Source organism: Corapipo altera, unplaced genomic scaffold (genome assembly GCF_003945725.1).
Source record: "Corapipo altera isolate COAL_440 unplaced genomic scaffold, ASM394572v1 0, whole genome shotgun sequence".
In the NCBI taxonomy this organism is placed as follows: Eukaryota; Metazoa; Chordata; class Aves; order Passeriformes; family Pipridae; genus Corapipo; species Corapipo altera.
Window position 1 is genome coordinate 50481322 of NW_020884872.1, and position 12282 is coordinate 50493603.

Consider the following 12282-nt stretch of genomic DNA (forward strand, 5'->3'; position numbering starts at 1 on the left):
ATTTGCACACTTCATTAGATACTTTAGAAGGGAGAGGCCAAGACCAGACAGGCCATAAATGTATAAAACTCATAAACACATATTATGTTCCATAATACTCTTTTCCTGAAATATAATCTAGATTCTTTCATTAATTGAAAATATGTAATTTTAAACTAGTCAGCAATACTATGTATTATGTTTTACTACTCTGTCACAGTCTCAGATTAGATCTACAGAGATTTTAACATTACTGTAGATATATAAAATTAAAACTAAAACTGATTACTAGAGAAGTTTAAAAACATTATTTTTAAAAGTGAGACCGGTGAAGGATCAGTGTTGCCTTAGTACTCCAGCCACAGCCGAAACTTAATCAAGATCAGTATGAAATGCTTATTGAATATGGTTCTAGTTTAAAAAAGGTGTTTATTTCCCCATAAAGCTGAAGACACCGTTTACCTACACAAGTCACGCATAAACTGCACATTTTTTTCACAGGTGTACAAGATGATTCTTTAAACCACCTGAACAACGTATGGTCATTTTGTACCAAGTTCAATACACTGTAAGTGCTGCCTGCACACAGAACAGGGCATCGCCTCTCCTACAAAGACAGACTGAGAAAGCTGGGGCTGTTCAGCCTAGAGAAGAGAAGGTTGTGTGGAGACCTCACAGCTACTTTGCATTATCTGAAGGGTGCCTACAGGGAAGCCAGACAGGGGCTCTTCGTCAGGAACTGCAGTGATAGGACAAAGAGTAAGGGGTACAAATTTAAAGAGAGTAGGTTTAGATATTAAGAAGAAATTCTTTCCTGTGAGGGTGGTGACACACTGGCACAGGTTGCACAGGGAGGTTGTGAATGCCCCATCCTTGGCAGTGTTCAAGGCCAGGTGGGATAGGGCTAGAGCAACCTGGTCTAGTGGGAGGTGCCCCTGGCCTTGGCAGGGGAGTTGAGAATAGATGCTCTTTAAGGTCCCTTCCAACCCCTTAACATCCTGTGATTCTATGATTTCCGTACCCGAGCCTATGACAACGAGCTCCAAGAAAGCCCTGTCAGTAAATCAAACCCAGCAAACTTCTTGCGCCAATCAAGCGTGCCTCTAGCCGGCCTTTCCCAACCCCTCCGCGGACGGTTACCCCTACGGCCAGTCCCGTTTCCCGCGCCACCGCGCCGGAACAGCGCATGCTCCCCGCCGCGCAGCCAATGGGAGCGGCGCCGCTGGCCCGGCCTCGCTCTGGAGGCGCTCGGAGCCAATCAGGGCGGCGAGCGCTGTGCGGCGGAGGCTGCGCCTGGGCGGGTGCGCGGCGCCATGGCCGCCGAGTCCGCGCGGGCTCTCGCGCAGGCGTTGGGGACGCTCGGTAAGGGCAGGGGGGGGACCCGCGGGAGGGACTGGGGAGGTGAGGGGAAAGGGGGGCCGATGGGAAGACGGGGGAGCTGAGGGGGGAACCGGGCTAAAGGGATAGGGGGCTGCGTGGAAGGGTGGGGTTGGGGGATTGGACTGAGGAGGAAGTGGGCTCAGAGGAGGGGTGTGCTTCTTTTAGGTAAATTTAGGTTAAAAAATTAAATTCAGGTAAACGCATGCACGATGGCCTAAGGATTTTTCAGACGAGGATTATATATTTTTACTGTAACCCTTGAAGTTTGCTCCTGATGGCTATTGCTTGTGTTTTTTTAGATGCTGGTGGTGCAGCAAATAAGATTAACTTAATACCTCAAGACTTCTTTGCAGAACTGGTAAGTAGGGCGATAAGGATGTGGAAGGGCTTCTGGCACTCTGGTTCTAGGAAGCCTTTTTGTTTAAGCTTTCCTGGTTTTTGTCTGTTGCAGAGGGAATCTTCTGTGCGTGGTAGCTTCACTTACATGACTGATAAAATGCATCAGTCCTGCTAAGAGCAGTGGTATTGCCTGAAATTTACGTTTTTATCACAGATTTTTAAGAACCTATTTTTGCCTGTCATCTAGGTGGGGTACCAAGGTAGCTTTCCTAAAAAGTATTTGGCTTGTTAAGTAAAGTGTACACTTGAACAGGATGACTGTTCAATTAATGTGAAAATGGTGTGTTAAGTAGGAATAGCCAGTGAGGTAGAAATTATAAATTCTTGATTGACTTTCTTTTCATGGAGTTGATGTAATTTTAAAATCAGTCACTTCAGTTACTTTATTCTTGACTCTTTAATAAAGCATCTTGCTGTTGTCCATTTTTCTACTATCCCATTTTCTTTTTTGTAATCTCCCAAGTATTTGAACTAGCTCTGTCTTGTGTACTAAAATATGCATTAAGAATGTCTTCATTCTCCACAGTGTGAGCAAATAATTCATCATCTGAACCATAAGATCCCAGGTGTAAATACAGCTGAATTGTGTCAGGTAAGTTGGGATACTCACACTTGTAAGTAAGTATAGTAGCTGTATATGCTGTTAAGGATAGAATCCCCGAGTCCATGTGGGGGTTCGTGTGTGTATGTACAAAGAAGCTTTTATTAATGCATAATGTTTGTAATTCTTTGAACATTCTGTTTCTAGAGAATTCAGACATCAGGGATTGAGATTAATGTTGGTGACCTGGCAAAAATAGCTAACATTCTTTCATTTCTATTTAGGTAAGCACAAAATAATATACTTTTCACCATGTCTTCCCCCTCCCCCCTAACTTTATAATGGTATTAAAAAGTTACATCAAATGCAGGTATAAAATGAACTGATTTGGGAAAAGGGCAAAAGTTCGTAGGTGTCAGTACACAAAAAAAAGCTCCTGGGCTTAGTTTCTGTCCTTAAAATCATGTAGTTACTTAATACATAGTATAACTTTTTGTAATAAAAAGACAAAGAGAGGAAATTGTCCAAGATCCTGTCTGCAAGCTTTAGAACTAGTGGCAAAATAGAGGAAGTTAGGGTCACTTTTAAAGCTAAGTCAGCTGGACCTTTGCCTGGAAGGAGTGTGTTTTTAAAATTTCTTGTTTCTTGGAGATTAGAAACCAGCATTTGTACCTGTTTGAAGGGCACACAGCTTATAATGTTGCACTCTGCTATGAGTAGAGTTTTTAGGTAGTATTTTGACTTGTTGTTTTGCTCCAAGTTTTTCTGTATTCAGACATAAAATTTTCAAGATTTTGCTTAATGTATAGTATCAAAACATTTTATGTAACATTAATACAACTGAAGAAAATAATGTCAGTAGAAATTTAAAATACTATTTCTCTAACTATAAAACAGAAGGCCTTAAATTATATTAGACTGTGCTACTTGGAGGACCAACTCACTTTGTCTTGTATTAATGTCTCTTTTAAGAGGAGTGGACCTGCATGAACAAACATAGGCTAGGATTTATTTTTTTACCTGTTTCTCTAGAGGAAATCAAGTGGCAACTTTGTTCTAGACTTGCTGCCTTTTCAGTTGAGGGTTTATGGCATCATTTGACTCATGTTGGTACTGATTATACCTAGAAAAGTCCTTACTTGCCATTTGGTGATACTTAAATTACATCTGCTGAATGTTTAATTAAATTGCCTTGTTTCTAAAGTAATGATGTTGTTTAACTGCTCCACGCACACGTCTCTCACTGAATTATGCCTTCTTTCAGTTGGTACAGCACTTGGAGGCTGTGATTATTTTTATTTTAATGTTGGATGTTGTGCAAGCCCAGCAAAGCTGGGTCTCTGTATGCTAAGACATTATTAAAGTCACGTTTTTTGCATGTGAATACAAAAGATGAGTAACATTCTGGAAAAAAAAAAATCCCAGGCTGCCCGAGTATTTTAAAGTACACGTAAAGCAGAAACAAAAAAATTGCTATTGGGAGTGAAGTGAGAAATTTTATTAAATTTGTGGGGAATGAAATTGATGCAGTGTTCTCTGGATATACTTACAGCACAGCAGCCAGAAACAATCTCTCTACAGAAGAACTCGTCACCACCTTGGGCAGTGCAGTCAGCACACTGCCAAAACATGCACTTCAAGTTATCCGTCATGTATGGAATGAGCAGGGCAAATCCATTACTGCGTCAGAAGATGCAAGAAATGTGGCCACCGTGGGGCAGGTAACTAAATGTGACCAAGTGCAGTTGAGCCAACTCTGAACATTTCAGAAGCAGCAGTGCGTTGTGTTGTTGGCACGCAGTGGTATCTTGACTGCAGAAAGCTTTCCTACCTGTATGTGTATGTACATGTTGCCAAATATCTATCCAGATAAAGCAGCATGTGCAGTAAAGGTTGTCTACATGCTGAACAGTTTCATGCCTTTTTAAAGATTAATGCTTTGTAGTACTATTAGCAAAGGTGGTAGTCAGTTTGGCAGACAATTGTATTGGCTGTTTATGTTAATCTGTTTTAAATGTAATTTAAATTCTTTAAAGTTGATAACCCCAGCACTTGATTGTTTGTTCTTTGTATCCCTTAAGTTTAAACATTATTTTTAAAGATACTTTCTGTCAATTTCCAGCATACTTTCTTTACTTGAAAAAATAGCAGTGTATCTGCATTTTATGATCTTTTTTTTTATAACAACAGCTTAAAAGACTACAGAATTAGGAAAAAAAAGAAAATCTTTGTCTGAAGCTTGCTAGTAAGCTTATAAAGGCTCTTCACAAAAGGCAAAAAATGTACTTGTGATTTATCTAAAGTACAGTTATAAAATGCCATAATTTTTCTCTATTATTACTGTTATAAATTATTTGGTTTAGACTTAGAAACTTTGTTTTTAATTTAGAAACTTATTAAAAAAAAGAAAACATGACAAACACATTCGTGATATACAAACCATGTCAACTTGTGTGTCTGAAACTCCTCTTAGTAGAATTTTAAATACAGTGTACTTGACTATTGCCTGTACTTGGATAAGGAAAACAGATTAAGGGAAATAACTTATTAAATTGCTTATTTTTTCACCATTAAAAGGATGGGCAGATGATTTTTTATTCACAGTAATATCCGAATGTGTATGTTTGCTTTCCATTTGGATAAGAGCTCTAGACATCCTGTATTGTCTGTGAAACATCCCTCCAACTGAATAGCAGTGATAGGGTAGATCTCTTTCTTTGACACTGTTTCCAATGGTTTTCGTCTTTGCAGTTTGTAGATATGAAATGGAAACTGGGAGTTGCAATGAGCTCTGACACCTGCCGGTCTCTGAAGTATCCATATGTTACAGTGACGCTGAGGGTGGCAGACCCTTCAGGACAAATAACGGACAAGTCTTTTGAAATGACGATCCCACAGTTCAAGGTCTGTAGTGAGCGTTACTTGACTCAGTCTCCTAAAAACAGTGCTGTTGTTGTGAAGGAGCGACTGTATACCTTAATCCATACTTTTGTGTTGCTGGTTTACCAATACAGTCATGCGAAGATGAAGCATTAAATAACTATTTAAAACACAGAAGCTAAATACTTACTTCACAGTATTTAGTTCTACAGCGCTTATCTGAAAATGTTATTTTAGCAGTAATTAATCTGTTCTCATACAAATAAACTAACAACTGAAGACATAAAGTCTTTCAGATCATGTCAGCTACCATTCTGCCTTATTAGAAAATTTTAGAATATTCTTAATCTATGGAACTGTTCCCCAGCCTCAAAATCTAAAACTTGGCTTAAGCCTAACATTTGCTAATGATTAGGAATGGAGATCAGTCTGCTTTGTCACCACTGACTCTTAATTGCTGTGTCTTCATTTGTGAATTTATGCAACTTTAATTTTGCATAAATGCAGCACTTGTGTTGTCTGTGGGGTAGGGGTTTATAAGGCTTTCAGGAGGGTCAAAAGGGGGCCAATCACAAGTTCAGGGTCACATAGAAAAAACGATCAGGTGAAGGGTCAACAGCCAATAGAAAGGGGTTAACAAAGGCCAATGGGAAACATCTCAGGACACCTTCCCAGGACACCTTGTGTGGGAGCACAGGGGGTGTTGGGAAGAAGAGGCAGTGACTCTGCAAAAAGGTAAAAGCCATTTTAAAACTGTTTAAACCACCTTAAAAACTTTGGTTTCTATAGCATTTGAACTGCTTTCATTTTCTTCACTAGTCCATCTCTGACAGGACTTCTTCCATTCTGCATATGGCAAATCCATTGCCACAGTTGTCATTCCTGTTTAAAGGGATAATACATCACCTAGAATATCATATAAGCTTAAAATAAATAGATTGTTGGATTGGAAGAAATTTGAGAAGGATATTCTGAATCCTTTGGTGTTGTGAAATGTATTCATTCTGACTGAAGCCTATTTAACAATTTGCTATTCAGCTACTATAGGAAATGAGTGCTACATTTGAGAAGTCTGGATTAATTCAGACTTCAACTGGGAGTAGAAACATTAGTGTGGAAAGGGATGTTTTTATTTTATTTTTTCATAGTATGAGAGCTACTTCGTATTTTTCTTTCCTAGCATCTTTTCCTATTAATAGACAAACCCATGCAAATAAGGCATCACCTTTGTAGAGTTAGTAGTTAATGTGCCAAAATGTCAACCAGCCGACAAAAAGAAAAGCAGAAACTTTCAGTTCAAGCTGCATATTGTAACTGGAGGAAAAAGGGAATGTGAGAAATATGGATAGTGTTTGTTGCCTAACATGCTAGTTTGAACTGTTCAAACTATTCTTCAAGCAACTGAAATTCATCTTAATTTTTGCTTTTTAGAACTTCTTCAGACAGTTCAAGGAAATGGCATCTGTTCTTGAAACAGTTTGAAGAGAACTTTCATTTACAGTGACATTTTGGACAAAGTTAGATCAAGGAAACTTTCCTTTCTGCACAGGGAATAAAGTGCCATTGTTCCACAAGGTATGTATCCTTGTCTTTTTGACAGGAATTGCTCGGCATCATCCTTCATTGCTGTGAAGATTTCTTCGCTTTGAAGCCGACTCTGCAGTGTTTGTGAACACATGTTCAGCTTTGTTCATCCTGGTAGACAAAAGATCAGGATGTATATGGAGAAGCATCCCTGTAGACTTCCGAATACCCACACTGAACTCTAGTGCAGAAAGACGCCTGAAAATGTTGACTGGAAAGATACAGAGAGAAGTAAATCTCATGTTAACACTTTTGTCCGTAAAATTGGGATGCACTTGGACTCAAAAATGATATTACATGTAAGGAGAATAGGAAGGTACATGTAACAAGCATACAGTTATTCTTGAAGAATACCATTGTCAAGTAGTTTGGTGCAGGTATTTGCAGACCTGGTTTCCATTCTTTTAATAACTGGAGAATGAACTTGTCTTAATGACTTGTTTATTTCAAATACTTATTTCTCACCACCTAGGCTTCTAAAAACTGCGTTAATACATTAAGTTATTCCAGAAACCCAAAATTTATCCTCTGAATTGAAGCCAGAGGCTAATTTTACATAAAGGTAGGAAGGCAAATTTAATTCAAAAGCATTTTTTTTTTTTTTTTGCTTTTTCATTTCATCCAGTACTAATTTGTTGCATTCTGCTTGATGTTTTCGTCAGCAGTCTGCTTTCTAATTAAATTAGGATATTCATGTAGTTGCTTCAGTCCAAGGTCTGAATTAGAAAAGTCAAGAGGAAACTTGAAAATTCAGGCTGGAGTGTTAGCCAAGCACATCAGAGAAAGGACGACACTAAAAGATTTCTTTGCTTGTTGCATTGTGTTAGACATCCACTGGACTCTGTTCTGCAGACTTACTCTAAGAGAATGTCCTAACCAGCAAGATTTTGGACTTTGATGCTGAAGAATGGGGGCAGTTCCAAAGGGGAGTGATAAATCCAGTGTGATTGCATGCTCTTTTTTTTAATTTTTTTTCACTGAGTTTTTCATAAAGCAAAACACACACTGCATGTACTGTGGGATGTAGTAAAAGCAACACTATTGCATCTCAAGATGTGCTGATGGTGTAGTAGAACAATTAAATCTGAAGAGAGATAAGTCATACTTATAAGCAGACTGAAGTTTATGCTTCAAATTCAGAATGGTAGTGACTCAGCACTAGTTTTGCCGGGACAGATCCTCAAGTGATTTCAGGCCCCCTTAAAAGTGAGAACATCTACCTTTCTAACTCGCTTAATGTTTTTTTCCCACTAACATTTTTTAAAAGCTGGCTGAAAGTCATTGGTATTGGCTATGCCTGCCTTTTCCTGCTGTAAAAATAAACAGCACATTGTGCTGCATGCAGCAATCCTTTCAGGAAAGAAAAGATTTTCACCCCCACGATTTGGGTACTATGCCTGGTGCATAAAAACAGTACTTGGAGTTGCTTAGAAGCCCAAATAAGTGAACAGGCTTTAACAAAAGTTTTCAGCTATGGCCATTGATCTGGATGATACTTTCTTTGTGCTGCTTGAAGTCTGAGGTATTTGCTTTGCGGCTGGGGAGAGCAGATTGGTTTTTTCTGGGACCCTCTGAATAGAATGTTTCAAGACCATTTTGTGACAAACTTACAGTTTGCTCTTCCCTTGTCTGTCTGCAAGGGCTCAAGGCTGAACATAGTGCAAACAAATCCTCTCTGTGTATGGAAAAGTGATGTGAGCAGCTGATTTTTTGTTGTTTTTTTTTTTTTTAATTTGCAAACGTTGGAGTGTAAGGCTGCTATTACTCGAAAACATTGGCTTTGGCCTAGTGAATTAATTGTTTTACATTAGTGCAAGAGTTCCAAAAAAAGAATAAGGTTTTTTTTAGTAAAACTGGAGCCTTACAAATACTTCCCATGTGTTCTAATGCACATAAATTCTTCATATAGCTGGAAATACTTGTGCCTTCATTGGAACTGGATGGAAAAGATTTTATTAATCATGTCTTAACAATTCAGTAGATGCTGGAATGTAATGAGGGAACTTCCAGTTAGCGTTTTTGCTTGGTCCATCAGGAAGAGGAGAAAGTTGTCAGCCTTTCTAAAGTGTAACTTACATTTTGTCAAGTCAGATATTCTAGAAATATTGATGAATATTTTTTAAAATGTCCCTGAACTCCATCCAGCATGCTGGAAGATGCTTGGACATGTGTGCTATACCAGTTTACTGTCTGAGAATTTTCAGAGGAGTTATGATTTGAAGTTGACTCTGTACTCAAACTTCTGACATATCCTGATCTACCAGTGGGAACTCCTATACTGAGTAATGGAAGAATTAAGTACTTGATTAAAAGAAACCAAACTAAAAACCTGTCAGTTTGTAGGATAGCAATACTAACACATTCAGACAAGCTGACAAGCTGTTGAATTGTTTGTCTATTTTATGTGCAGAAACCAGATCTTTTAAAAGAGAATCAGGAGTCCTCATGTGTTCCTGATTCTAATTGTTGATTCATACAAAACTGTATAACATGAATATTTTTGTAAATCCACAAACAGTCATTAAACATGTAGGTAACAAAGATAAAGCTGGTCTGTATTTTGTTTTAAGCCTACTGCATGTAAGTCTGTCCTGTAAATTACTAAAGTTCAGGATTAGACTATGACTAAATTGTCTTTCCTTTTTAAATTAGGATGGAGTTCAAACATACGCAGTCTTTCTCTGTGATGGGCTACCAAGGAGCTGATCGGTAACTGCAGGCTGCAAGGACTATTTGTGTCAGATACTTAGAGCCAGACAAAATGTTGTATTGAATCAGGAAAAGACAGAGGACATACAAGATTAATGAAATTTTGCAGGAGGTTGCATTTAAATGATTTCCTTTTCTTAACTGTATTTAGGAGACACATGAACGTTTTATTTTTTTCAACATTTGCCTAGAACAGACCAAGAGGAAGGAAGGGGGATGGGGTTTTGCACAGTCAACAAACCCAGGGGAGAGAATAGCGAAGGAATGTCCTAGCAACAACTGTTGTCTTCATCATATGACTTTTCTTTTGCTTTAATTTCAAACACACCAGACCACTTGCAAAAAGCTATTTTGTAGAAAGCGCCACTGAAAGAGTACACAAATAGCTGTAGTATGTCTGTGCACTAGTGTTTTATTGAGCTTCCGTACACTTTGGCCTAGTCATGACCCAAGTAAAAGCATCGCTGTTCCTACTTCCACAAAACTGTACTGCCTTTCTTTAACCACGTTATAAAGGTATGTAACCTTCTTGTTCACTGTGAGCCCCACCCCCTTTGATTTTTTTACATTTCTCCTCAAGCCTATGCACTCTATCTGAGGATACATTACCTTGGATTAATTAAAAACAAAAGTAGATAGATGATAAGTTGGGGGAAGAATGTTTTTTTTTTCTTGCTTGCCCTGTTCCTTGTCATATTTGAATGTTTTGTTACCCTCCTAACTGTAGGTATAATGAGAGGGTAATTTCCACTCCTTTGCAGAGGCATGCAGGGTGGTTCTGGCTAGTCCTTGCAGGTACTAAAGTAACACACTAAAGTGCCTGAGTCATTTGATCTACCTGCAGCAAAAAATGCCTCATCTCTGAAGAACTTTTCAATGGAGGCAGGGGGAGGGGGCATTTCAAACTGAGCACCCTCTATCTTTTCTAGAATTCTTTGGTTGATCATGGTAGGGCTCATTTCCCAGATAGATTTTTAGGACAGTTATATGCCTGTTGGTTGGGCTGCTAGCTTGCTGGGCATTCACTTCATTAGGAAGCTGGATTTGTGCAGGTCAATATCTGACCTGAGTGCCTTGACCTGAGCTTGCATGGTATGTTGTTACGGTCCTCCCTTCTGAGGCTCAGGCAGTTCATAACTGGACTTGTTTGTCACTGAGAAATTTTGGCCAAACATTTGCTTTACTTTTGCTTTATCTGTACAGCACTGTCCATACCTACTCATCCAGGTCTACTTTTGGTTCTTTAGGGGAGGAGGGTCATGGTTTAATCCCAGGTCAAACACCACAAAGCTACTTGGTCACTCCCCTTCTGTAGGATGGGGGAGAGAGTCATAAGAGTAAAAGTGAGAAAACTCATGGGTTAAGATAAAGACAGTTTAATAGGTAAGGCAAAAGCTGCACACTCAAGCAAAGCAAAACAAGGAATTCATTCAGCACTTCCCATGGGCAGGCAGGTGTTCAGCCATCCCCAGAAAAGCCAGGCTCTGTTCCTGTGTAATGGTTACTTGGGAAGACAAACACCATTACTCCAAATATCCCCCCTTTCCCCTTCTTCTCCACCCTTTATATACTGAGCATGATGTCATACAGTCTGGGATATCCCTTTGGTCAGTTGGCATCAGCTGTCCTGGCTGGGTCCCCTCCCGGTTTCTCATGCACCCCCAGCCCACTTCTGAAGGGATGGTGTGAGAAGCAGAAAAAGCCTTGGCTGTGTTTAAGCACTGCTCAGCAACAACAAAAACATCTCTCATTATCAACAGTTTCCAGCACAAATCCAAAACATAGCCCTGTACTGTCTCTTGTAAAGAAAATTAATTCTACCCCAGCCAAAATCAGCACATGAGGAAGCACACAAGTTGGAGGGACGATGCTCAGTACTCCTCGTACCATTGAAAGACTTCCTGATTTTTGTTTCCAAGGCTTTTCTGAGGGAAGGGGGAGAAATGACCTGTCACTTGAACTGAGTTGCTGGGATATGTCTGTTAATTATGACTTTGTGTCATTGAGAAAGTAAGAAATATGAGATTGCTGATTGTCTCCATAAACGCTAATTTTAGGGGTTCTGGGTTTCCTCTTCCCTATACTTCATTCGCATCCTGTGGCTAATTATGGTCTAGTTGCCCTAATTTGAGAACTGCTTCTGTTCGATATGTGTAAGTGCCATAGTTTACAAATACTCTGTCAGTGTTTACATTACAAATATTGTTATGTTTATATAAATTGGAAGTTTCAGTGTCAGTTTTGTACATCATATACTGAGCTTAGGAACAGTAAGGAAAATTTATTATTTCATACAATAAATCTCTGTGCTAGGTAGGTAGTATTTCCAGGGGACTTGGTCATAGCATCGGTCACCAGGTGGCACTGCTACACACAGTCTTGCTACACAGCAATCCTTTGAGAGCATGTCTGGAAATGGGATAAGGACTTCAGGTTTTCTCCCCTGTGTTGCTTGGATCCGGAACTGTACACAGTCATGTCATCATAACTTCCATCCTACTTCCTACATTGTATGGAAACACTTTAATTTCTGTTTTAGTTATTAAAAAGATGAGCATAAAGATTTCCAGTGACACAAACAACATTCAGCTTTTTAATGATAACAGAATACCTATCATTGTCTATTTGCACCAGCTTAAAACAGTAATTTAATTATACTAATGTTTCTGCATTATGACTTGTTCTTCTAAAAGTATCATGTTGCATTTGGAGCCTGTTTTCATTTTACATTTTTCCCTGTTTATACATTTCTCAAAAAGATTTTTCTAGATCTGTGTCTTGTTTCTAGAATAAGCATTTTCATTTCTCTA

The 12282-nt window shown here is 39.0% G+C and overlaps 1 protein-coding gene across 2 annotated transcripts; it reads left to right on the plus strand.

The window, feature by feature from the left end:
• Window positions 1-1259: 1259 nt before the first annotated feature.
• Window positions 1260-9310, plus strand: COMMD6 (COMM domain containing 6). Of its 2 annotated transcripts, none has more exons than XM_027646757.1 (7): window positions 1260-1341; window positions 1659-1717; window positions 2285-2350; window positions 2507-2583; window positions 3852-4020; window positions 5051-5203; window positions 6611-9310. In XM_027646757.1, exons 1-7 carry the CDS (start codon window positions 1293-1295, stop codon window positions 6659-6661), a joined length of 624 nt encoding a protein of 207 aa, XP_027502558.1. In that variant the 5' UTR covers window positions 1260-1292; the 3' UTR covers window positions 6662-9310. The 2 variants fall into 2 exon arrangements, with proteins under 2 accessions (XP_027502558.1, XP_027502550.1); XM_027646749.1 differs by having other exon boundaries at window positions 1278-1380.
• Window positions 9311-12282: the final 2972 nt, after the last annotated feature.

Coding starts and splice junctions, on each gene's coding strand:
- COMMD6 (XM_027646749.1), top strand. CDS start 1,293: ATGGCCGCCGAGTCCGCGCGGGCTCTCGCGCAGGCGTTGGGGACGCTC. Junction 1,381..1,658: donor CCGCGGGAGGGACTGGGGAG/GTGAGGGGAAAG, acceptor GTGTTTTTTTAG/ATGCTGGTGGTGCAGCAAAT. Junction 5,204..6,610: donor TGACGATCCCACAGTTCAAG/GTCTGTAGTGAG, acceptor TTTGCTTTTTAG/AACTTCTTCAGACAGTTCAA.